This window comes from Augochlora pura, chromosome 6 (assembly GCF_028453695.1).
Source record: "Augochlora pura isolate Apur16 chromosome 6, APUR_v2.2.1, whole genome shotgun sequence".
NCBI classification, from domain to species: domain Eukaryota; kingdom Metazoa; phylum Arthropoda; class Insecta; order Hymenoptera; family Halictidae; genus Augochlora; species Augochlora pura.
Genome location: NC_135777.1, coordinates 21,250,201 through 21,276,723, shown reverse-complemented (window position 1 = coordinate 21,276,723; position 26,523 = coordinate 21,250,201). Strand labels below are relative to the sequence as shown.

General features: G+C 39.6%; 4 protein-coding genes across 5 annotated transcripts; 2 read left to right on the top strand and 2 right to left on the bottom strand.

The window, feature by feature from the left end:
• Positions 1-123: 123 nt before the first annotated feature.
• LOC144471148 (peptidyl-prolyl cis-trans isomerase E-like) lies at positions 124-1,700 on the bottom strand. The gene is made up of 4 exons (XM_078182925.1): positions 1,538-1,700; positions 1,257-1,426; positions 642-1,001; positions 124-540 (listed from the first exon to the last, which is right to left on the bottom strand). Exons 1-4 carry the CDS (start codon positions 1,569-1,571, stop codon positions 223-225), a joined length of 882 nt encoding a protein of 293 aa, XP_078039051.1. The 5' UTR covers positions 1,572-1,700; the 3' UTR covers positions 124-222.
• Ssadh (succinic semialdehyde dehydrogenase) lies at positions 1,290-4,523 on the top strand. 2 transcript variants are annotated; one of them, XM_078182918.1, is made up of 2 exons: positions 1,290-1,375; positions 2,443-4,523. In XM_078182918.1, exon 2 carries the CDS (start codon positions 2,466-2,468, stop codon positions 3,987-3,989), a length of 1,524 nt encoding a protein of 507 aa, XP_078039044.1. In that variant the 5' UTR covers positions 1,290-1,375; positions 2,443-2,465; the 3' UTR covers positions 3,990-4,523. The 2 variants fall into 2 exon arrangements, with proteins under 2 accessions (XP_078039044.1, XP_078039043.1); XM_078182917.1 differs by lacking the exon at positions 1,290-1,375 and adding an exon at positions 1,789-1,968.
• LOC144471143 (lipid droplet-regulating VLDL assembly factor AUP1-like) lies at positions 4,458-6,570 on the bottom strand. Its single transcript, XM_078182919.1, has 3 exons — positions 6,341-6,570; positions 4,894-5,801; positions 4,458-4,813 (listed from the first exon to the last, which is right to left on the bottom strand). The coding sequence occupies exons 1-3, from the start codon at positions 6,379-6,381 to the stop codon at positions 4,578-4,580; spliced, it is 1,185 nt and encodes a 394-aa protein (XP_078039045.1). The 5' UTR covers positions 6,382-6,570; the 3' UTR covers positions 4,458-4,577.
• A 596-nt stretch (positions 6,571-7,166) lies between these two features.
• LOC144471141 (TBC1 domain family member 14) lies at positions 7,167-14,705 on the top strand. The gene has a single exon (XM_078182916.1). It carries the CDS (start codon positions 7,919-7,921, stop codon positions 9,782-9,784), a length of 1,866 nt encoding a protein of 621 aa, XP_078039042.1. The 5' UTR covers positions 7,167-7,918; the 3' UTR covers positions 9,785-14,705.
• Positions 14,706-26,523: the final 11,818 nt, after the last annotated feature.

Genomic DNA, 26,523 nt, shown 5'->3' with positions numbered 1-26,523 from the left:
ATATATAGGTGTATACATATCAGGTAATTCTCATTTGCAATGCAAATATAAAAAATTAAATTTACCACTTACATATATTACGAATAGATTAAATTGTTATTCAATTTCAAGTTCAATTTTCTTTCAAAATTTAATTTTTATTAATAACTTTGTATCTTCAATACAAAATCTACATAATAATAAATTAATGAAAATTAATTTTATACTAATTCTAAAATTAATTTAAGTTAATTCTCCACAAGCTGTTATTACTACTTTTTGTGAAGGAGTGCCAGATTTTGCTCCAAATTTTTCGACTTTTTTCAAAACGTCTAAACCGCTAAGGACATGCCCAAATACAACATGTTTTCCATCTAGCCAATCTGTACGGGCTGTACATATGAAAAATTGTGAGCCATTTGTATTTGTACCAGAATTCGCCATAGATAGAGTACCAGGTCCTGTATGTTTCAACTCGAAATTCTCATCATCAAATTTGTTTCCATAAATTGATTTGCCACCTGTTCCATTGTGATTTGTGAAGTCTCCTCCTTGGCACATCTAAGCTTATGTAAGAAAAAATATATACATACATATATACATGTAAATTTATATAAAGAAAATTCTAAAAGGTTGGGATATACGTGATGCATAAAGGATACAAAGTCAGGAATAATTCTGTGAAAAGTGCTCCCTTGGTAGCCGTATCCTTTTTCATGAGTACATAGCGCACGGAAATTTTCAGCAGTTTTTGGTACCACATCGGCTCTCAGCATCATAATGATTCTACCTATTTCTTGTTTCCCGACACTAACATCAAAATAAACTTGAGGATTTTGTTTTCCTTTCTTGGTCTGTACTGTTTCACCAGACTTGGCATTATCATCGCTTTTGAGGGTTTCACCAGCATGCTCTTGCAGCCATGTATCATCTGCCCAGACAGGTTTCGAAGAACCTTCTTTTATCTTCTGTGGTTTGGCAATATTAACTCTTATTGTTCTTCCAAATAGCTCAGAATCGTTCTGTTTATCAAAGATAAGTTCACAATGATTGATGTTGTGATGATTAGATAAGTGGAATTGGTTTTAAGTCGATTATCACGCCTATCTCACAATAATGAATACATTATATTCTTTAGAAACAAACATGCAATAATTATAAAAATTCTTATAAAGATATCCTATGATAATATTATATTTCAACACAATTATATTAGTATTATAAAAGCATATTTTTAAATAGCATATAGAGATACGTAGGTGGTTTCATATGTATACCATGTTATCAATTGCTGCTGCTGCATCCTCAGCACTTTCGAATTCAATGAATGCAAATCCTCTGTGTTTTTCCGATTCATAATCCAGCGGTATCTGTACATCAACAATTTCGCCAAAAGGTATAAACGCCGCGTGCAGTATCTTCTCGTCTACTTCTTCGGCTAGACCTCCTAGAAATTAACAACACATATTAACATCGAACGTACGAAAATAAACATACGTGCTGGCTAATGTAATGTAAGGTTATATTTATAATTAAATTCTAACAAATTGATACCCACCCACATAAATAGTTCTTTTTGTATTTGTACTCATAATTGCTGAACGAATTCTTTATTTCTTGTTTTTACAACTATGACATTGGAATAAACAAATGTATATATGATAACAATTGTTGACTGAAAGACGCCGGCGCGCCGATAATACACACTCGCGCACAGCAGAGAATACATACGCTGAAAAAATGATACACATGTACATATAAGACCCTTAATCGGAGTAAATCAGCAATAAGTTACATAAGGTCCATATGTCGATGAAATAGATAACATGAATTGATAACGTCAATGTGTTAGAATTAACCGTTTGTATAAAACGTGACATACAATTGAAAATACAAGTGTTTTCTCCTTGTCAGTCTGTAGTCCTGAAGTGTCACTAGTCAGCACACGCGGTATTGACATTTTATTGGAGAAATTACTATTAACTGAAGGTATTTGTTCAGAAATTCTGATAAAACGAAAAGTTTTGTAAACAAAAATATAAGTGAACATTTAATGGATATTTGACAATTTTAAATAGAGTTTAAAAATGAACATTCTATTCCAAAAACATGATGGGCACACATTTATACTTGTTCGAATATTTCTGTGGTCTGGATTCTTTCTATAATTGCTTCTTTTTTTAGAAGAAATCTCTATACCAATAGTATTAATGTATCTTAAATTTTAAACCACTTCAGTCTATGGATATAGATACTTAGCAGTGTAAATTACAACGATTTCAAATTTTTTGTAATAATATTTTAAAAATAGTCATGAAACCTTATTTAAGAAACTAATAGCAGCATATAAAAAAATATACATTTGCTTAAAAATCTGTGATCTAGTTACAAGACTATTAAAAATTTTATTGTATATATAAATCTTTATTTTGTATGCCTTTTATAATTAATTGCATGTTGCAGATTGTTATTTATTTGCTGGCACAATGTTTCATAGTGTGTCTACAACACAGAAGTGCATTTCACATAATGCACTGACATTAACTAGGGCAATGCATCTTCTAAAAGATCTTGCATACGTAAATGGCAAATGGGTAGGAGCGAGTAGTAAACAAGTATTTCCTGTCCATAATCCAGTTGACAAATCTGTTATTAACAATGTACCTGATATGGATGTCCAAGACACAAAGGTAGCTATTGAAGCGGCATCAAAAGCTTTTGAATCGTTTCGTGCAACAAGTGCAAAAGAGCGGAGTCATTTGCTTAGAAATTGGTATGACTTAATGGTGAAATACTCGGAGGACTTGGCACATATTTTGACCAAAGAGAATGGAAAATCTTTAGCCGAGGCTAGAGGTGAAATTAAATATGGAAATTCTTTTGTTGAATGGTTCTCAGAAGAAGCTAGAAGGGTTGACGGAGAAGTATTGCAAGGAGGAGATCCCAATAGGCATTTATTTTTACTGAAACAACCTGTGGGGGTTGCTGCTTTAATTACACCATGGAATTTTCCTCATGCTATGATTACACGGAAGGCAGGAGCTGCCTTATCTGTTGGATGCACATGTGTGGTGAAACCATCAGAAGATACACCACTTACTGCCTTAGCATTGGCTGAACTTGCAGAGAAAGCAGGATTTCCACATGGAACTATTAATGTGCTCACAACGAGCGAAAAGAATTCTGTAAATGTTGGTAAAGAGCTATGTGGAAATCCCAAAGTAAGAGTATTATCATTTACTGGTTCAACAGCAGTAGGAAAAATTTTGTATAAACAGTGCGCTTCGACTATGAAGCGGCTTAGTCTTGAATTAGGCGGTAATGCACCATTTATTATTTTCGATTCAGCCAATTTAGATTCAGCTATAACAGGTGCTATGGCAAGTAAATTCCGTAATACTGGTCAAACATGTGTTTCTGCAAATAGATTTTTCGTACAAGCAGGTGTATATGATCAATTTGTTGAAAAGTTTTTAGCAAAGATTAAAACTGATATTAAATTGGGAGACGGTAGCAAGGAAGGTGTTACCCATGGTCCTCTTACTAAAGACAATCAGTTGAAAATTGTACATGGATTAGTTACTGATGCAGTAAACAAAGGAGCAAAAGTACATTGTGGTGGTAAACCATTAGCTGAAATAGGACCACTGTTTTATACTCCTACTCTTATTACAAACGTAAGCGAGGATATGGAAATATACAATAAAGAAATTTTTGGTCCGGTAGCAGTCATTAATAAATTTAATTCTGAGGAAGAAGTTATACAAAAAGCTAATAGTACACCTGTTGGTTTAGCTGGATACTTTTATTCTGGTGACGTAACACAAATATTTAGAGTAGCTAAAGCATTAGAAGTTGGAATGGTTGGTGTGAATGAAGGATTGATTTCCTGTGCCGAAGCTGCCTTTGGTGGGGTAAAAGAATCGGGTATAGGTAGAGAAGGTTCTAGACATGGAGTACACGATTATGTTGATATTAAATATGTATGTATTGGAGACATTAAGCAGTAATGACTGTTTTAAAAAAATACTCAAACCAGTAGCAACATATTTTTGTGGCAAAATAATTGAAGGAGATCGAATATTTTATATAATACTTTATTTGTAGGATATATTAAATTAAATTAGTAATATATAAATGACTTGTCTTCCAATTTTTTATGCAGTGTAAGATCATAAGCCATCGATATGCCGTGAAACAATTTAATGTACATAATAGAATCTGAATGTATTATGATATATCCATTTTTATCATGTGATTTATTGTGTTTCTATTTAATAAGAGTAGGAAAACATTCTTAGGTTTATCAGCTGAATCAATTTATTTTTCCGTATTTATGGATAAATGGAGTTCACTTGAATATTACATAATAAGAAGTAAGATATAAAGTTACTCAAAACGCAGTCTTCCAAAGTTTGTTGTATACAATATTATACTATACACATATAAAGGGAATAGGTAGTTGTAAAAATATACAATTGTATTTTAGAAATAAAATTATATTCATATTATGTAATAATAAATATACATACAGCAAAACATTACATACTTGTTTTCAATAAAGATACAATAATCACAATAAAACTGTAATAAGAATGTCAGCAATTTTTAAGTCCATGTTTTTGAATATACCTTTCCCTAGCTTCTCTTATCATTTTAGCTTTTCTTTCCTGGAAAGAAGGAGTTCCTAAGCTATTATTATCCTTGATCATGCTTGTTTGCACTTGATTACGTGATGCAGAAGGCGCAACACTTGTTTGACTTAATTCTGGTGTATAAGTAACTATGCCATCCAGAATATTGGCAATAGTAAGTTCAACATTGCGTGTTTTCACTGAAAGAATTATTTTGAATTAAACATTTAGAATAGATATAAGACATATTATGTGTACACCAATGATCACATGTACATACACAGATCTCTGAGGATCACATTATGAGGAACTGATGGAAGCACTTCACTAACTTGTTGTACCATTCTTTGTATCTCAATGCTGTGTATGACTTGCGAATTTGGCGAATTTCTTCGATTGAGTCTTCTGATTCTTGTTCTTTCCATAATACAACGTTTTTCAAACTCTGCTTTATCTGCTACAGTATGAGAACTTGTCTTAAGACCAAGAGTGGCTGCTATATCTTTTTCTGTTTCTCGCACCAGTACTTTACTATCCGCATTTCTTTTTACTTTTAGATATTTAAATGTGAAAACTGTGTAAGGAACGAACATAAACCAAAAGATGTCTGTCCACCAAGTGGACGCCAATGAAGTAACACGAATAGGTATAAATTCTGGTCTCCATGCTTTAATGGCAATTGGTTGTATAGATGGTTGTATAGTAAATGGCCATGAATTGAACTTCAACAAGGCTACACGGCTATTAGTTGTACCAAATTCAGGTTGGAGTACGATATTGCTTCTTGAAGTTAGAAGGAATTGTTTTATATCCGTGATTAGGTCTTCTTTGCTACTCATGTTCATTCTTTGAAACCCTATCGCATTGCTGAGAGCAGCAGGTAATTCCCATTCACTGGGAGTTAGTGCTTGTGTAATTTTGTATAATGCGAAGTGATCCAGAATAGAGACATTATTGGCAATAATGATTCTTGTCTGTTGGTCTTTAACTTCATCTTTAGGAATTTTTACCACGATGCCAAAAGCAAAACTAAACCCATGATGCAAGAATACTCTAAGTGAATTACAATTAGGTAATAACGACGCAATAAGCCAAAGTTGTAAGGCAGTTAGTAAACGTAGTAACGCAAGTAGAAGACCCACTGGTGTGTATAACAATATCGATAGGAGCTGCCAACCACTAGGAAACCTGGACAATAGATATAATTTAAATATAAAATTCATGTAAAATTAGAACTAATAGAAAAATTATTCCTATTAAATTAAATAGCAACATAAAAAATATTCAAACAGTAAAGATTATCGTACGAATAGCCATTTAATTTTTCATGTTTCAATCAATAGCATAACTGCCTGTAAACAGTGAATATCATTCTTGTACTATTGCGAAACATAGCATATATAACAGAAATATATTTTTAACTTAACTTGTGGAATGTAGGTAATAGATGATTTATATTTTATATTAATACTTAACTTGTTAAACTAAAATGTATTTACAAGATTTTATTACAAAGTTTTATTTTACAAGTTTACCTTCTTAAAAATTATTTCGTGCGTTTATACAGTATCCATATGTTAATAGTAAAAAAATTCAATACTGTATAACATCGATTATATTCACTGCTACACTATTGTAACATTATTTATTATTAAACAAAATTATGGTTTTGTAGAATTATTAATGAAACATTGCTTAAATTTATTGTTTATAGGTGACTGCATTACCTGCTTTTATCAAATAAATCCTGAATATCAATTTGTGACATTTCTTACAACAAACATCTGTTATATTAAGAATTCACACTTAGCAGTTATATTTCGATGATAGAATTACAACTGTTTATTGAGATTCGGCAATGACACGACTGATATTTGACCTTTTTTAACCTACTTTTCAGTAGCTTTCAATTAATATGAATTTTCGTTTCCATCAATTTCTGCAATCAGCTGTTTTGACACAGACGTCCTAGGAATTTTTACTTTAAGGTAAAGTACTATTTTCAATGTAAAAAATTACGTTACTTTTATAGCCTTCTAAATGTTTATTATATTTTCTTATAAATTGTTACGCGCATTATTTATGACGATTTCGTTTTAAACATACCATTATCAGTTTTATTTTATTTAATTGTAGAAAATACCCCATGATCTATAGATAACGAATAGCCAATAACAATCAGAAGATAACATCTAAATAATAAAAAGTTATCTTTGCAACTGAATAAAAATGTTTGTACTGTATATAATAGTTTCTTCCTCCATTTAAAATTTAAATCACATTATCGTAAAATAAACTAGTTCTATCCAATGTAAAAATATGAATTTTAGAGATGAAATTCAATATGCGCATACACTATTTTTTTCTTATGCATGGATTTGACATACAATGTTGGATTAGTAAAAGAATTGTATTTTCAAGAATATTAAATCAGTTTATTCGTTAATGTTAAAAGATAACGTTATGTTATCAACCTAATAGGGGCCACTGACCACAGTGACCACGACTACTCATGTCGTCACGTGATCTCGTTATTGTCGCAGTGATCAAGATTATAGTAACCACATAGACGACAAATTACATATTTACTTTTCACAGTTTAATGCTCTACTAGCAATTAAATTGTCTTAGAATATTTGCTGAAAGATCACCGAGTATTTTTACCATTTTTTGATACAGAAAAGAGAAACTGCATACATATGTACGCATTATCTTTAACATGTTACCATGTACATATACGCATCTGTCAGTTTCGACTCAGTGTAAAATCTCTCTCATAGCATCATATAGAATCAGTATGTCAAATATTTATCGATGAAGTTATAATCTATTATGCCAATATTTACCACAGTTCGTTTCATGTGGAAAAGGAATGCTATTCTCGGATGCTTTTTAACATAATGAATCCAATAGAAGAAATTTGCGATTCGAAACGCTGAACGCTTCTCCTTGCTCAGAAGACAGTTCAAGTAAAAAGCACGATCGGTGCAGTCCGCAAATAGTTATCGAAGGGCAGAATCTCGGAGAATGTGGTGATTTAGATTATGTTTAAGTTCAGAAATTCATGAGATGAAATAACTATGTTAAAAGTAAGCACGCTTCACATGAGGGTGTTGTCTCATCACGTAGCGGACGTAATTAAAAGCATCGACGACACACATTTATAGCATCATCGACAAGTAATGAGAAAATATGCTTATATACAAGTTTATATTTATTACGTATGAGCAAGTGATCTACGATTGGTGTGTCCTTATTGAACCAATATTTCGTGTATTAATAAGGTTAGAAAAGGTATACCAGTCATGAAGAGTCCTGTGTCTCAACATTTGAATGGAAATAGTCATCCAGTCCCGCCGCAAAATGTGTCCCCGTGTATTGTATCCCGTTTTGGGAATACATCTAACAACTACCAGGTACTGAAAGTATCCGGTAAAGATTCTAATTGTTATATTGCTAACAATATCGTTCCAAAAATTGGGAAACAGCAACTGGTGTCGTTAAATGGGGATTCTATATCCTGCAACAGTGTCAACATCAACGAAGCATTGGCATGTGATGTGGCTTCAGTGCCTGTTGTAAAAACTAAAGCTCTGTGCGTCCATATTCGTGAAAACAAATGGTACGATGCTGGGAATGTGGTTTCTGTGGGGGTCGCAGGAACCAGTTTAAATCATGCGTTGGAGAGTATGTCCTTGGCTTACAACCCAGCTACGAAACAATTATATTCTTTAGAAGAAGTAAACGTATCCAATGACGCACAGCTGGATTGTAAATCTCAATACTCAAATTTTCCCTGTGACCAAAAAGATGAATCCTTAAATGGGATTACAAAAGCTGACGAAGATAAATATATTAGATTCGAGAGTGGTAGTGCAAACAGTAGCCCCAGAAACAGTTTACCACGTTCTTGTAGCAGTACTGTGTCTTCCCTTAGCGAAGTTTCTCCCTCTGGTAGTTTTTTGAGTTCTGATGAACACGTTCCAGAAAAAATTGAGAAGGCCAAGCGTTGGGGATTAAATACATTGTTCTCAAAGAATGTTTTCTTATGGAAGAATAAAGATTCTCAACAGTCTACGCCTACAGGTAGCCCGTCAAGAAATGTGGATAAGGTAGGAGGAAGTTTAGCTCTAATTCAACAGCCCAGACCTGCAAATTTACCCGCAAAGAATGCGATCGAAGAAGAACGTCATCGTAAACAATATAGTGCAATTTTAGAAGCAGCAAGAAAACGAGAATTAAAAGAAGAGAGAGAGCGCAAGCAGCAACGAGAGCTACAGTTGAAAGAAGAGGAAAGATTAGCGGAAGATTCTAACACTTGGAATGTACAAGTCCTTACTAAATTCGAAAGTGTTAAAAACACAAAAAAAGTACGTGAACTGTGGTGGCGTGGTCTCCCACCCAGCGTTCGTGGTAAAGTGTGGAAGTTGGCGATTCCGAATAATTTAAATATAACAACGCATCTTTACAATATATGTTTTGACAGAGCAATGACAAGTCCTGTAAGTGACACACTAGCCGCAATCAAATTAGATGTATCACGTACCTTCCCTACCTTATGTGTCTTTCAAGAAGGTGGACCATTATCTAATAGTCTACAAGGTATTTTGGCAGCGTACGCTGTTTATAGACCCGATGTAGGTTACGTACAAGGTATGAGTTTTGTGGGTGCTATATTATCATTAAACATGGAACCTCCAGATGCCTTCATTTGCTTTGCTAATTTATTGAATCATCCTTGTCACAGGGCCGCTTTTACAGTAGACCAAAAACGAATGGAGATTTACTACAAAGTATATTCTAGTGCACTCGCACATAAGCTGCCAAAAGTCTTTTCTCATTTTACAGAAGCTGGTCTGAGCCCAGATTTATATTTGTTAGATTGGTTGTATACTATATATGCCAAAGCAATGCCTCTGGATGTTGCATGTAGGATCTGGGATGTTTTTCTCAGAGATGGAGATGAGTTCCTTTTTAGAACAGCACTTGGCGTATTACATTTATATCAGGAAGAATTATTGAAAATGGATTTTGTACATGGAGCACAATTTCTTATTAGGTTGCCAGAAAATCTACAGGCGGAAGCTTTATTTAACAGTATTAGTCAAATGTCTACTACTGTTGGAACAACAACGTTCCAGCAAATGTTAGTTCAATTTTCTTCGTTGTGATTTTTTGGATTACGATAAAGAGTGTATAAAAGTAGCCAGATCTAAAAGAATGAATCTCAAATACTATTTTTATTATTGTAAACAACAAAAAATATTTTTGTGCCGAACATGTGATTATTATTTATATAGGTTTTAACAAAGTAAATTTTCCATGAGACCGCTTTAATTTTAAAACACAATTATTAAATAATGATCTTTGAGTTACTACATACGAATGTTGAAAGTCTTTTACTAATGAAAATTTATGAAAGAGTAGCATCAAGTTTTATTTTTAGTTGATTGAATTTATATAGCGTTTATTATTTTGTTAGATTTTATTGTACGTGAAATTAATATGCTGAGAGATGTGATATCTGTTTAATACATTTAAGATATATAAAGGCAAGAGCTTCCCACAAATCTGTAAAAAGAATATGTTTCAATAAGTTAAATTGTGTAATAGATGAGGAATGCAAAGATATTCTGCTACTGAACGAGAGAAGTTTAAAATAACGTGTTGAAATACAGTATCTGACATAAATTTGATATACATATATATATAAATATACTCTATTTTCAACTAAAAAAAAATTAGGATATATAATTTCTAAACTATTCGTACGAAATTCGAAATAAAGCAAAATTATTATTATTATTATCGATATTTTTATTTACTGTTTGATATAAATGAATTTTTTATTTTAAAATTAATTTCGTTCCGCCAAATCTAAGAAAGAAATTATATTTTCTTTATAAAAGATTTTCTTTGTTCCTGAAATAAAATATTTTCAACATTTACTGCATAGATTTAAGAACCACTGGCATGTGTATATAAGTATAACATAGTGAACATTGCACATTAACTTTAAAGTAATTTAAACTGTCTTTGGTACGTACCATTCGACCATTGTGGAAATGTGAAATATTTTGAAGAATACTCAAAGTATATGCTCAGATCTGCCGCATTTGTCGTCTTTAGGGCAAATGTAGCAATACATGTATACATCATCCGGAATAAGCGGAAATACGTTAATTGCAGTACCTACGATACGTATTTAAAAAAACGGCAGACACCCATAAACATAATGCAGATAGTAAAATTTACCATGCCATGACGTGTATAATCTCGAATGGATAATGATAAATTTTACATGAAAGAGATCAGTGAAGAAAAAAAATATACATTATTTAATGTATAACATTATCACCGTACACTTCCTAAGCTTTAATGGTACTGAATATAAAACAAGTCCTTATAACTTGATATAAAGCGAAAGAGATTAGTCCTTACTGTATTTCGACTTTAATGGTAAAAAGTAAACTACAAATAGCTAAGGGACAAAATTAATTTTGAATAATACAAATTATATATATATATAACAGACTAAAGAATCTCTTGAAATTATATGCAAATTATCTAAGATTATATCAAGACTTCGTCTGCCTATGTGTGTGACATCATAAACACTAATTAAGAAACTAAATATCCAACGATACGCGTTTCGTCTGTTAAATAAACATTGTTCTCGATCTGTTCAGCCACTGATACGAATTATTCTTCGTTCATTCGTATATAGACGAAAAGAAATACGGATCATACACGTTTCACTGCATAGAAAAGAAATGAACAACAAACATATGCGATCTTTCCTTCATTCATCACGTACGAGATATGAATATTGCATTCTATTTATCAATAATGATTTACGCACACTCGGTTGTACATATGAAAAAGCCTAAATCCTGTCTTTTAAGTGGCCTTTCTAACGAGCATAGAATGTATTCCATACCCTAAGACTTTACAATCTTTCCGATCATTGTGCTTTATTATAGACAAACTTCGAAAACATATTTTCCTACAATCTAGCTATTGAAAGTTTATTGTATGTGCTTGTTCCTTAGTGGTTTTCTTTTTTTTTAACGTTACGGTTATCGTTTGTCGATTGTCGTTTTTAACGCGTTTCGTTTCGAAATTCTTAACAAGACACGATAGAATCTTAAGCACATTTTATATATATAACATGCTAGTACACTAAATGAATTTTTGAATTTCAGTGTATGGGTATATTTCAATACAAGCACATCGCAATAACTTTGCTTATAGCATGGCTTGACGCTTCGGATCTTACGAACTATATAAAATAACCATCTCTAAAGAAAAACTATACACAGATATATTCCCAAATAAACCTCTCGCAAGAATATTGATAAATCAATTACGTGTAAGAAGACGTGTAAATATTTCATTCTTTCTTTTTTATTTTCGCTGATTCTTCGGAGAGTAGGCGATAAACGAAAAAGGGCACGTTTACGCCGTAGATGATCCTTTTTGAAAAAAAGAATAGTGGAAAACTTGAACGTAAACTCGGTGTCTCGCGTAGATCCGAGATATCCTAATTTTTAATTGACAATACTCTCATTCCATCCACTATTCGGACTAATTAGAGAACAATTGATAAGTGTCTACGATAATCGATGCAACTGTATATAGAAGCGCATACACATATATACACACACCGAATCGGCAGGTAGTCAAATAAAAATGAACGATATGTTTGAACGTTTATCATTGCGTTACGTTAACTCGTATATATTTTATGTGTAAATCGATGGAACTGTAATAATTGAAAATTTGTAATATTAATTCCACTTTCAATTAGCAGAAAGCATGATTCCTATTTATACGAAATAATTCATCGATAGACTGCGTATTTTATATATTCGTGAGAAAAAAAACGAGTAGATGAAACTTAAGGAAAAGTGCACGCGGAACTCGCTAAAATAATTAACGAAAGTAATTCCTATCCTAGTGTTTGTCGCGATCGACGAAGAGAACTATCATTCTCAAGAATAAATTCGCAGTCTATTGGTCGACAATGTGCCAACCGATAAAGTGGTTGTGTTTAGCAGGGGCCGAATAAATTGTTCGAACGCGTTTTTTTCTCTTTCTTCGTACATTTGTTTGTACGACGTTTAAGTCTCGATCACAGCGATAGTTTTTTCGACCAAGTTGCGAAGATCGTATTTTCCGTAGAATCTCGTGAGTTTCTCGCCTTACTAATTTAATAGTCTTTTTAACAATCTCGTTGTAATCGTAGGGACGATCGATTGTACGAACACGAATCGTACAGCGTGCGCGCGTTCCTGTGTGTAAATGTGTTTGTGCTGTTGTGGGTTTGCTGCGTAATAATTACCGAGAGATACTCGATGGCGTATCCACGGTTGCTGTGTAAATGGAGGGGAACCTTTACCATATCTTCGGCGCGTCGCGTATTATTATATTTTCGATACGTCTTTACCGGATCGAAAGTGAACAAGAAAGTGGGGAATCGCTATTTATATGATTCCGAATCAGCGTCGCATCGATTCGAACCCCATACTCTTCCTCTCGCTCTGTCTATCAATCTTACTTAAAAAGAAAAACAAATCATCGAGTCTTTTAAACGTGTTCGGTTTAGACACGATCGATCAGTATTAAATACGATTTAAAAAAAAAAAATAAATAAACGTTGAATTCGTTTTACCGTGTACGTATTCTCTATTCGATATTACGTGAACGTTAGTCGAGGTATCGATACATTCCGGGTGTAGCGCCGGATACATTCATAGTAAACCTAATGATTTCGAGTAAATGATAGAGTAGGCGCGGGACGGGGAAGAGAAACGCTATCCGTAGCAAAACCGAGAGTCTCTCTCTCTCTCTTCGTTTTCTGACATCACATTGTAGAGCGGTCGGGTTCTAAAAGCGGTAAAAAGAAATGTTTCCTGACTGAAATCATATATAGCTTTTGTTCTATTCAATTAGAACGTTTGTAGCATAACTGGTATCAAATACTGTTACAGTCGAGTACATATTTGGATGATAGAGAAAATTGAAATTTTTGATATTATTTTTATTCGTTTTACGTATCGTTTCCGAAGGGTTCCGCGCAAAGACGAGCACGAAGAACGACGTTCTTCGATTGTTGGTGTGTTTTACCGTTTTTGTGACCCAGAAAGCTCGGCGGTAGGTCGCTGCACCGAGGGCAAAGAGCACTTGTTGCCGATGCCCGTTTGTAGAGTATCATTGTTCGTTATTCCAACACGTATATCTTAACGCCGTTCCGGTTTGATTATTTAGCAGCGATTGAGATTGAAATGCGCTTTACGTGTAATAAGTAAACGACGAACCGAACACCCTTTTTCTCAGCGGAAATGATGAGAGCATACTAAGTGTATGGACCGAGCAGTTGTGCATAATCAATGTATGTGACACTTCTGTGTTCCTTGTCGTTAGTGCCTCTCGTTAGGGGGAATTCATTGTATATTTTTTACGCGTTTTATCGTGTGTATATTTACCTTAAGTGCAATAATTGTAATATATATTTTGTAAAGAATCGAACCCAGTATTTATTTTCGGTAAAACGTGCGCATCGACACGATGATGTAAAACTATATATCTACCGGTGTGGTCTGACGGCGAATGAAATGGCACCGTCACGACGTTTTTACAATGTACGACCGTTGGTTGCACAAGCCGCGCGCCGGTGCAATACACAGGGGGAAACCTGCGAATCCCTAATTATCGGGCAACTATACTCGCTGCCGGTAGCGATTGAATGATAAAATTTCAAGTCGTCGACTATCTCACTTGAAGTTTTCATATTCATATCTCCTCGACTTATATCCTAGCATCGTAAACAGATCTTAAACAATTTAACTCGAGAAATATTTTGTATATATATGGGACGCGCTTGCTTCGTGATTTAAAGGGTGGTATGTAAAACTCCGATACCTATTTACCGCAAAAAAAAAAAAACAAAAAAAACGATGTAACAACAATTTTTATATCATGTAATGGACGGCAATGAAATTATGTAAACGTGCGTGTATGTTGTACTTTAAATGATGCCGGCGACATATCTCAATGGATCATTTTTGTTCGCATACGAATAAAATTATACTTCGGAACATTACCGTTGATCTTCGCTCATTTCATCCACGTCGTTCGAATCGATTTTTTTTTTGGAAACTGTTCCCGTAGGAATTCAAAGGGTTATTTATAAAAAAAACGTGCAATTCATCGATTGCTGTTTATTAGTTACCAAATTGATAGAATTGGTGATAAAAGAACAGTATTAATGGAACCCTAACTGAAGGTAGGACAACATAGTTTCAAAGGTTCACTTCAAAAGAGCTAATTATTAATTATAGATTAATGAAACTTAGATCGTATATTAATCAATTTAACCGCGGAAGAAGTAAATGCAAGAAAAGTGGTAAATATTCTTTTGATTTTCAATAACGTTCATTTTGACGCGCATTTTCCCGCCATTATATTAGCTAATTAGAATTGTCCATTTGTGGTGCATGTACTAGATGGGAAAAATATGTCAAACGTTAGGCCGTCGGTAATATCGTCTGTGATATTACCAGCAGAGTCTCAAGCAGGTTCTTGCACCCTACGGCGTATGGCGCCAGCATGCTAACTTGAGGATGTTTGAATATGATCAATTAAGAAGGTGGAGAAAAAGTAAAAAAACAATATAAATGTTATTGATTTTTTTTACCGTTAAGAATCGAATTAACAATTTCTAATAACTTCGACGATAACCTCATTTCGAAACTTTAAATATTCCTTTCGTTGTTTATATCGAGAACACTTGTTATAAAATAATGCCTTTCTTAGTAGCAATTTTGTATTTGATCTTACAGTAGAATTTAGGAAAAAGCAAACAAAATATCTGTAATTTTTAACACGTTTCAGAACACTTATGAAAACTAACTAGAAAATTTCTCTCGGTTTATTACAATTGACTTTTTATTTTACAACAAAAGCGCGTACCCCTTTGTCATCGAGTACACTTGTCACAGCTTAAAAAGTCGTTAAACACGAGAGCGTACGTTGTAAAAATTGAAACGATACACTTAAACGATTAACAATCAAATTGAAAGTAGAAGAAAGCAAACAACGGAGCGGAGTGCTTCTACGATTAATTGAGACAGCCGAGAGATACACTCCTATCTCCGGCGATAACTAATACTCGATCAAACAAATTGAAACGGCTTGCGGAGCCGTTCGCGCGAGATAAGACGCCCGGCTACACGCGTATATATTAATGCCTTTTAACCGTTCGATTCTTCGTGACATCATTATCGGCGGCGTGCTACGAATCGTTCCGCGTGCAAGCACCGTAATGGACGCGGCGGCCGTGTACGTTTGCGTACATCGCGAGATAATACGGGGACCGATTTACCTCCCGGCGGTGCGACGATTTATCAATTATTCAGCCCGTGACGAATATGCATAAAGTATCGTGTCAGCGGCGGTTAAAAACACGCTCACCCTTGCCCCGTCGTCGCTGATCACTTGCCGTTTTCCCAGAGAGAGAAAGAGAGAGAGAAAGAGAGAGAGAGGGCTCGACGCGGCGAAACAATGTTAACTTTTGGTTACGGTGCTTCATACGCCCCTAGTTAAGGAGTCGACTCCGTGAATTAGGGGAGGTTAATCCTTGTTACGGTTAGGGTACGATTTCACGCAAGGTGGGTTCTCTCTCTCTCTCTCTCTCTCTCTCTCTCTCTCTCTGTGTAAGTTTTTCGAATTTTCTACCGGAAAGACGACCTGTGGATTCCCCGTCTCTGCTCGATGTTTTCAGAATTAACGGCGCTAAAGTTTCGAACTGGGTCAGCGAGGGGGATGAGACGGCGTCGTGACGTCGGTCACTGAGTCGGATCTATTTAACGGGTTTCGAAATTAATTAAACGTTCTTCGTCGGCTAATTAACGTTTATTCACGACGAACGAACCGGGCCCGACACGGCAATTCAATTATAAGTTACATTCATCGTACCGACGATTTTCAATGTAAACGCAAGGCACGTTATTTTCGGAGGGAGAGAGCCAGCCAGAGGGAGAACCAGAGAGATAGATAAATAGATTGATAGATAGATAAATAGATAGAGAAATAGATATATAAATAGATAGAGAAATAGATTTATAGATAGATAGAGATAGAAAGAGGGTGGAAGGAAGGGAGAGAGAGAAAGAGAGAGGGGATGAGGAGAAGGGGTAGAAGCCGGGACGATGTTTATTTCATCGAGCCTTTATTGGTTCATGAAAACGCGTTCTTTTGCCGATGCTCTCTACGCGGCGCGTTTCGTTCTTTCCCGACGAAGTAAACATTAATTGTTTTCCTACGCGTTGTTATAAAAGGATGGAGGACGTTCCCAGGCGGAGTGCTTAGATCACTGGTACCAAAATGGTACCATATTCGTCGATCACCGGGGCACCCGAGACCCGAATCGGCACAGAGTTTAGCCTCGCGCCCGAGCCATAAGCCAATCAGTCTAATAGAATCTCCCCGGTCGCCTATCGAATGATTCATAGGACGTCGCATGGGAAGCGAATTTATTAATAAGAGGCACAGAACCAGCTATGCCAGCGGACCGGCTCTCCGAACTGATTCGTCATTATTACATGCGCCCTGACCCGCCGATCTTACCATCCAACGCTAATTGGTCGCCATGAACGCGTTTCAGCTGCTGATTTATCGCGCCAATATACGGCTGCGTTGCTCTCTTTCGTGACGACCCTTCTCTTACTCCCTCCCTCTCTCTCTCTCTCTCACTCCATTACTCTGTCTCTCACTTTTGTTCTTTCACCTCTCTTCCCCCTCCCCTTGCTCTTTCGCTTTCTTATTCAGCTCCACCGGGAATGAACATTTAACGAAAGGATGAGAGAAGGGACCGGTCGAGGCGGCTCCCACGAGAAAAATACCAACGTTTCTGTCTCTCGGATCGCGTGCATCGCGAACAACAAAAATATTATTCATTCGCCTCGACGACGTACTTTTTACAGAGCAGAAACCACGATTAAAACGATGGACGGTATTTTTCCTCGGGGTCAAGAGAAATCTGCCCCCCGTGTATCTTCTATAACGATTAGCGACGGAGCTCTCGATACGGGAGTGCTGTGCTCAAAATTGAAAACGTTATTGGACTATTTAGGTGTTACGACCCTTTTACATATATTACGCAGAGATATAGTTGACTGTTTTCAATTTTTTAAAGCGGAAGCGACTAAAAATAGGATCAAAATAAAAATATACGATAAGAAGCATTGCGATTACCAGATCGCAGATGTTTCTGCGAATTCTCGGTTTTCGCGAATTATTTTAAGAAAGACCCGAGAAGGTGAGGAAAGTTCGCCCGGCTATCACGAGATAGCTCAATTTGCCTTTTACGGCATTCCACGAGCCCGCGCATCCCATAAATGCATAAAGATCCGCTGTCTACCGCCGAAACAAGCGCATCCTTTAAATCTGAACAAAGGCGGTTCCCGCCGGCCGCGCCTTTTCTCTCCTGCATCGGTGGTAGTTGAACGTGGTTGCCCGCGGTACGGCGTCGCGCGCGTTCACATTTTCCGCGTTCATTCACGACCACTCTAACAGAATATAAAACGTTGAAAAACGGCAGGAAGCTACGGCGAATGATATTTTTCGCGCGGTCGTAAGTCTCTGCCGTGCCGGGGAAGGGGATGGGGATGGGGAGGGAGGGAGGGAGGGGGGGCCCGTGTATCTCGGGGCGAAAACAAACCGCGGCCGAATCTCCATAATGCTTAAAACTGCACTCTGCCAGAGCCCCCGCAACATCGTATCCCCGAGAACGCAATCTCGCCGTTCCCAACCAAATTGCCCGGCATTTTTCGGGGCACGGCGCGAGCACTCGTCGCTTCCCCGGCGTTTGTCGTCCGTTGCGAAACCAAACGAAACGAAATACCCCGGGTACTTTTGCAATGGCGTAGCATTAATGCCGGCCGCTTATTTATCCGACTGTTATATCAAGCTTTACGTAACCCGCGCCAAGCGCTGGAACGCGTTATTACGGTCAAAGCAAGTCCGCGGGTGTTAGAGGAGAGTTGGCCCAAGAGTGGCCGCGGCGGAGCAAGAGGTAGAACAAGATGAGAAACGGGAGAGCTTCGGGTTCCGTGAGAGAGAGAGAGAGCGAGAGAGAGAGAGAGAGAGAGTAGTAGTAGTAGAGAGGAAGCGAGAGGGACGGTTACAAGCGCACTGGATGTGCAACTTCTTGCGCAAGAGGTGCTCCGCAGTGATTCATCATTGTTACCGGGAATATTGGGATATATATCGGGGAAGTCCCTCGGGCTGAAAGCAAATGGAGTAGACAGGGGTCTATACCCTCCATCTACTTAAATGCCCCTACATTCCGCCCGATGGAGAGGGGACTTACGTTAGCCCCCACCCCTCCCCCTCCCCGGTTTCGCTCTCCCGCCGATCCCGCTCTCTTCGCGCTGCAGTTTTCTGATTAAACTACATCGATTTCCATGAACAAAGTGCACTTTTACGCGAGACTTCACACGATTGACTTTACGCGAGACTACGTCCCCGTATATTAATCCTTTTTCCGGGGAAGGGGAAGGGGGGGGGGGGGAGGGGGTCGCAGTTACCGGGAGCTGCACCAGCAGCCGGGATCTACGAGGGCGCATCAGGGAATCGCACACGGCATACGTAAAGGGACATTTCCTTAACTTCGTCTCAAAGAGCGACCGTACTTTTTAGCCTTCACCCACACCCCCGCCTTTCATCTTGAACCCCGAACCCCCGGTCGACTGTGTGTATACCGGGTGACCAGTTTCAGCCCGTGCTTCTTCAAAAGCTCCGCACGCTGAATTCGCGATGTTCAAGGGTGGCGACCGATGATATCAAAGCGGGACGCGTCTGCTCGCAAAGTTCCACCGGTCGATCGAAATTTAAACGTTCGCTCAAAAGGAGAGTTACACGGTGCGTTGACGGGGCTAATTAGAGGACCGCGTGCGGAGATTCTCCATTGATTGGATTGTTGTTGGGGGGGGTGTAACGCGGTCGCTGGTTAATGGGATCTTCGCACGGGGAACGTCGAGGGGTGGTCGCCTTTGACGTCTTCCGGAGCTAGCGGAATGACAGCCGGAAACGATTCGAAGCTGGATTTCAACGATCGCGCTTCGAATTAAGCCGAGATGTTCGATGACTGAAGGATTGTTCCTTGGGAATCTTGCAGCCAAATTGATTTGTATTACAGGAATTTTGCTCTGTGTTCTTGAATATTCTTTCAATATTAGCAGGAACCAATAAATGGCGAAAATGTAAGTATGACGAGCTGGAAACGGAAAAGATATTTTTACATGTCAATGTAATGTAGGAAAGATATTTTTATATAAGTTTGCGATTCGATGGAAAGAGGGAGACTCAATTTTGGTAAAAATTCAGGGATCTTTATTCAATTTGTCTTCTATGCTTATTCGTGGTCTCGACAAGACGCAAGCATACGTACCGCGCTCGGACAGGCAACCTAATCGAAAGATTAACGAGATCGATGCACACGCGCGAGCGTGTTTCACCGTGCATAGCGACGGCCGCACGCGTCGCGGTTTTTTCGTAAATTCTTCGAAGACCAACCCCGGGGCCGAATGGATAGCGAGCAGTAAATCGGCCGCAGCTGTACGCGCCATCCCGTGGATGACCAGGCTCCAATCTGCCAGGCGGGCTATCCACCTTACCGCGTGCCGAATTTCATCTACGAGCCGCGTACCGCATATAAAAATAACCGTCTCGGGTCGTGCAGAATCGCGCCATATGCGGAACGCCATGTGGCGCAGGGTCAACAATGTCACCGGCGAGAGAGAGAGAGAGAGAGAGAGAGAGTAGAGTGTCTTCGCCGCGCGTCTTCGAAAAAAAGGGTACCGCGTGCTTGTGAATCGAGCACACCTGCCCGCCTCGAGGTGAGACTCTCGATAGGACCTCGCCGCTCCCTTCTAGGTAAAAGGGATTATCCGCGAGCCTCTCGATCGACGCGCGGTTAGGGCCGCGTGTAACGCGACGATCCGACCACAGGTCCCCCCCACCCCTTTCGTGGGGTCGCGCCGTTCGAAACCCTCGTCAAAGGAAATTCTTCGCCCGTGGCACCGTGGAATCAGGCGTTCTACGCGCGTGTGCGACCGATGAGGGATCTCCTCGGCTGTGCCGTGGAAACGCGTCCGCAAAACCCGAGGCCGAGGCACCCGGGGTCCACGACGACGCGTCGAAACTTTGCCGCCATCGCGTGATCCCGCCGAACGATAAGGGGCCGAAAGTTTTTTTCCTCGGGACCGCCGGCGAATTCATAATTTTATTACGAAAAATCCTCCGCACCCCGTGTCGAGCCACTCTACCCTACCCCGCGAGAAGTTTCGTCGCACGCTATCGTCTCCGCGAGAGTCTCGCCGCGATAACGCGTCCGTTCCTCCTCCTCCTCCTCCTCCTCCTCCCCCGCCGCGAGGCCCCCGCGCAGAAAAATGGAATCGCGGGGAGATTAGGCGAACGCGAGAACGCGCAATCTGTTTGAGAACGGCGACAGATTCATTAGAGGGAAGTTGTTGAAAAACGTTTCGCTTGGCTCATGCGCGCGCCACCGAGTCGGATAAACCTGTCTGTTAACTCTTCCGCGTGTGTTCCACTCGATTACCATCAATTTAACCAGTTAACTGCGTCGATATGTTTAGAAGATGTTACGAATTTTATCGAATTTTATATTATACTTTTTCTAATCTTTTTGACAATTGTTCTAAAATTATCCTAAAGCGCGCGAAATTTACGAATATGTCACCATAAGTAAATACTGGTTTTAAGTTTACCGATTTCTACCAAGACCAATCAGAATGACTGGTTTTTAGAAAAATTGTTTAGTGGTGTTTCCAGTCTTTGCTTACTTTTAAAAAATTATATACAAGTTAAATAATGTTAATTGTAATAAAAAAATTGAATTATAGACATTATAAATTAATCGAACGCTTAAATGTCTATTATTCTTTTAATCTCACCCTCTTCTTCCTTCGTACAAGAAAATCTCTTTTCTAAATCCATTAGTCCAGTAATCCACTTTTAAGAAATTTGTCGCATTTTGGAAAATGCCTGAATATTAAGGGAGGTCACAGATAATAAGCGTTAGAACGACAAAATTGATTTTCAAAGTGACGAAATAGTGGTTGAACGAATCGAGTGGGACAGGTAGCAGGTAATAAAAGCCGGTAGGTTTTCCATCCCGCATTTCGTCAGTGTCGCAATCATTCCACGTCCTCCAATACTTCCGGCGTCGTCGCATCCGCGTCGCGGCGCCGCTTGGGACCGCGTTACCAGAAAACGTTATAGATCCCTCTTCGGGGCGGCGAGAACGAGAGTATCGGCTGTCGCGACGCCGGAGTGTCCTCGGAAGGAAGCAAAATCCGTATACAGAGAGCCGTTGTACTTTATCGGGTGGGCCGGAGAGACAACGTTAGAGATCCCGTGCGCCGCGGCGGGCAGACGGATCGAATTCCTGCGAAAGGAAGTGTTTGAACAGGACGCCTATATATCCCCGGGCCCCGTTGCTAATGGCTCCGCACACTGGCTGCGAAACGCCGTAACGGAGCAACGTTCGCCGCACAGACGACCGTTCGCGGGCACCGTCCTTGTCCTCGTCCTCGTCCTCGTCGTCCTCGTCGTCGTCGAGTATTAATGCGATAACTAACAATAACAAGGTACATCCCATCTCTCAACGGTGGGCCCCTGCGCCGCTAACGCACACATTAGATCACCTCGTCCCTCTCCGCCTCTCTATGTGTTTTCGTGATTCCGCGGTGCCTCGGGGCCGCGCGGGGATGCCTTTATAGGTTCGGGACACGACGCACCGTGGAACTTTGATCGTCGTGTTACACTGTGGCGAACCACCGATAGACTCCCGGGGCTGGATAATCCCTTTTCAAGCAGGGCTCCGAAGGGTACTCCAAACCTCGAGGCGGGCTCTCTCGCCCTCGTTCAACGATCCCTCCTCGACGTTCTTTCTCGCCTTGGGACAGCGGGGAACGCGTTACCTCCGCGCTCCTCCAACCGACCGGATTTCGGTCGGTCTCTCATTACGATAATAGTTCCGACGCGTGTTTCATTAATTCGACCAATATCGGGGCACTCGATGCGAGACAGATTTTCCCCCCGGCTACCTCGACCCGCGAAACTGCTCGCGGATTATTAACCCGCCGCGGATTAAACGATGAATAAAAGTCACGTTCTGTACCGCGGCGGCGTTAAATTTCACCCCGGGCGTCGTTAATCCGTAAACTTTCGGTGTGCAGTTACGGAAAAATTGCAGTTTCAACCCTTGTGCTATGACTTCTTTCATGGCTGCGTGCCCTGGCATTTGTTTGTTAGTAATAAATTCCTCGGCCAGACAGAACATTTATTTTTATATATAACAATATTTATATATATTTATTTACATATATATGAGAAGTTTCGTTTCAATGTTTAAATGTTAATAACGGATAAAATTTAATTTTTAATCCGTTTAAAATTAATAAGGTATATATTTAGTAGATCTTGTTCATAACGAGTTTGCTCGGTCGTCTGGTTCGTCGTCTTTTATTCCAGTTTTTCTATAGATACGTCTGTCGATGAATTTTTTAATCGTTAACGAATTCCTAACACAGACCATACCAGATCTATATACATGTATGTATATATCGCACGAGAGGTTAAAAATACATGCAGTCTATTTTCGAGAATTTATTTTCCCCAGCTAAAAAGTTCCAATAAAATCGTGCTTGTAAATTTGAAATACCTCTTTAATTCGTTTCAATAGACTATCGTCGTCCCCTCCGCCACAAGTTACTCCGAAAACCGTTAAATCGATTGCCGGGCGACGTTCTCGAGCGTGCAGCATCGATTTATAAATCAGCATGTTCTTGCACTTGCCCCGGTTTCGCCTCGACCGAATTCCTCGTTCCGTGGATCCAGAGGTTTCCGCTAATGAACTTAGGAATCTGGATCAGCGATAAATCGGCGCCCGTAATAACGATATCGGGGCACGGACGATAGACAGAAGCCGGGGAAGTGTCGATACGGGCGGCACGGTGTCGAAGCGCAGCCGGTGTTCGCGCCATAAATCCGGTGGACAAAAGGCGACCGGGGGAGGGCTGGAAAATGTCAGGATGTCGTCGGCAGTGTTTCTCCCGCTGGGCAGCAGAAATGGGTATCGATGATGGCGCGTCCGACCGCCGGGGTCAGAAGTTGCTCCTTTTTTTCTTCTCTACCGTCGAAAGTCACCCCAGCTGCCCTCACACCTCCTCCGCGAGGACGCCCGATCTCGCCTCGACCGGAAGCGTGCGCGCATACCGCAGCATGTTCACTGTCAAGGACAGCTGTTCCGCTGTCTCTGCGACCGAGACTCTAACACCGATTCACCATCATCTTTTACCTTTTCTCTCTCTCTCTCGCTCTTTCTTTCTCTCTTCTTTTTTTCCCGAGCTCGGCAAACGAGATCGTGTGTTGCGTGTCAAAGTCGATCGACTTTCGAGGAAGTCGTAATGCACACCGGAGGTGGCGTGCGACTCCGATGCCGCTAAACCGTCCGGAACAGAACGATTCGAAATGATTAACGCTCGCGTCGCAGGATCGACTGGGGCTCGGCCCGGTTTTCGGTGATCCCCGGCTCGTAACAGGATCTCGCCGGAGGTGAATTAAGCGAAAACGAGTCCCGAGTCGTTTAGCCGAAACACCCTCGTACAGTCTAATGATTGGGATTAGGTTCTGGGATTCGTGCCCGAGTCATTTTTCTTCCGTCGATTGGAACCGTTCATGGATCACCCGCGTAATTAATGTGTTCCTTGAACGGGTTGTTTGGGAGGAATTTATTATTTTCTGATTTCTAGAGCGCCGTTAAGGGTTGCTTCAGACGCGCATTGTTAGTGCACTGTTTAGAAAATCATTCTTAGAAAAGAAATTTAATTAGCGAAAGCTTTGTATAATTTGTATTGTTTGAAGAAACAACGCAAATCTTGAAGTCGTAATAGTTTCAGTATTAAAAGTGCAATGCAAGCAGTTTTGTGCAAGTTGACAATTATTTACTGCAATTCTGTCGGTCTTATTTTTTCAACGCCTTTCTTGTCCACTAATTTGCTACTATCCGGCATATTTTAAAATAATTAGAACACGTGCCCTTAACTTTTAAGTTAAGCATTATTTAGCATATTCTACATATTTTATAGACCTCCAACTATAATTTAATTGATTTATTCTCGCTTATTCGCCAGCTACATATTTTATTCAAAGCTTCGTTTCTCGGACGACCAGAAATTTTAGCTAGAACAATTTAACCGAGGAACAGAATTATACACGAAAGAAGTTAACTAACATTTCTTCTGATAAAAATCTCTTACATAAAATCCGCTGTCTACAGTTTTAATCGTCTCGAATTTGCCTGCCCACAGAATTTTATTCGCGGTTGTCTAAATTCTTGAGATTCTTATTCCGACACGGTACAATCATCGGGAATCCTATCGATGAGCCGACGTCAGGCGAAGTGCGAACACGCACGGGAGATCTTATTTAATACCGGAAACCATACGAGGCGGCGTCGAACGACGGGTGGCGAAGGTTGATTTCATTTGGCGAAACCGATACACTCTGACAACTTGCGGCATTCCCCCTTGAGATATTTCACAACTGCTCTCCGATGCTGTCGTCGGTCTGGGAAATTAGCGAGTGATAATAATTAGCGTTTCTCTTTCGCACAAACGACGGCGGATCACAAAGCGTCTTTGGCGGTGATGTCGGCTTCACAGAGAGATGGTACCCGGTCCCGGCGTCCTTTACCCCAGTCCTTTTGATCCTCGTGACCGTGGGCTGCGACAGAGAGACGGAAATAGAGAGAGATGAGAGAGAAAGAGACAGAGAGAGAGAGAGAGAGAGAGAGAGAGAGAGAGAGAGAGAGAGACAGAGAGAGAGAGAGAGAGAGACTACTTTATGCCACGTATTCGTCGCTAGTTCGAAAATCAACGTTGTTTGTAATTAACTTCGTAATTAACCAAACGTAGTTAAGACAGGACCAACCGGTTCGCGATAGGATGCTTGACGACAGAGGTGTCCCAGTTTGTGCGTCCTAGACCTTTAAAGCGGTATATTCCGTGCCTGGAACTTCGAAAAAATCGATGCCTTTTCATCGTGGTTCCTCGAAGCGCTCCTCGAGATATTCGCCCGCAAAAAGATTTATTTGAGTTCGCGAAAATAACGAGGCTGCAGAGATGTTTGATGGGGGAAACTTTCAACTCAATTTTCCCGAAACCTTATTTTCCGATACGGTTGACATCTCCGGAGAGATCTAGTAGTCCGAGCGGCTTGAAATTTTTGAGGAAACCTTCGGCGGACCTGCCGCTGTCTCCAGAAATAATATTTCTAATAAGTTTGAATGGTCCGATTGATTTATTACTATGCCATGATTAAAATAAAAATCGAATTTCCATCGATCACTTTTGTTGGTAAATTTTTTTTCGAAATGTCACGTGTTCGGACGGTTATCTTTGGCATTCGTTTGAAACGCTGGAGTCTGCTGGTCGCGAACTCGAAAAACCCTGGTCTTCAGGGAAATACGTATCGTAATTTAAAGTTAACATTTATCTCGCGTGACGCGCAGTGATTTTCAGTGCTTCAACTGATTGTTTCAAAGCGCGCGAATTTAAAAATTATACAAATTGTATTATTTATCAGCAATTAAAAAACTCCAGAATGAAGCTTAAATCGCGACGCAACGTTCCCCATGGCGATCTTGATTTTCTACAAAGTGCTCGGAATGAAAACAAAAAAAGAGAAGAGCGGCAGATTCGTTTGTTCAGGCTGGCAAGGTTGCATGGCACCTAATCGACCGTTCCCGGCCAATTCCGCGGCAAAAATAACGCTCGCTCGGGGTCGGGTCGGGTCGGGCCGGGGCCGCGTATCAGTGACA

Coding starts and splice junctions, on each gene's coding strand:
- LOC144471148 (XM_078182925.1), bottom strand. CDS start 1,571: ATGAGTACAAATACAAAAAGAACTATTTATGTGG. Junction 1,427..1,537: donor AAAAAGAACTATTTATGTGG/GTGGGTATCAAT, acceptor GTTAATTTCTAG/GAGGTCTAGCCGAAGAAGTA. Junction 541..641: donor ACAGAATTATTCCTGACTTT/GTATCCTTTATG, acceptor ACATAAGCTTAG/ATGTGCCAAGGAGGAGACTT.
- Ssadh (XM_078182918.1), top strand. CDS start 2,466: ATGTTTCATAGTGTGTCTACAACACAGAAGTGCATTTCACATAATGCA.
- LOC144471143 (XM_078182919.1), bottom strand. CDS start 6,381: ATGTCACAAATTGATATTCAGGATTTATTTGATAAAAGCAG. Junction 5,802..6,340: donor GATTTATTTGATAAAAGCAG/GTAATGCAGTCA, acceptor TCTATTGTCCAG/GTTTCCTAGTGGTTGGCAGC. Junction 4,814..4,893: donor TGTGATCCTCAGAGATCTGT/GTATGTACATGT, acceptor TAATTCTTTCAG/TGAAAACACGCAATGTTGAA.
- LOC144471141 (XM_078182916.1), top strand. CDS start 7,919: ATGAAGAGTCCTGTGTCTCAACATTTGAATGGAAATAGTCATCCAGTC.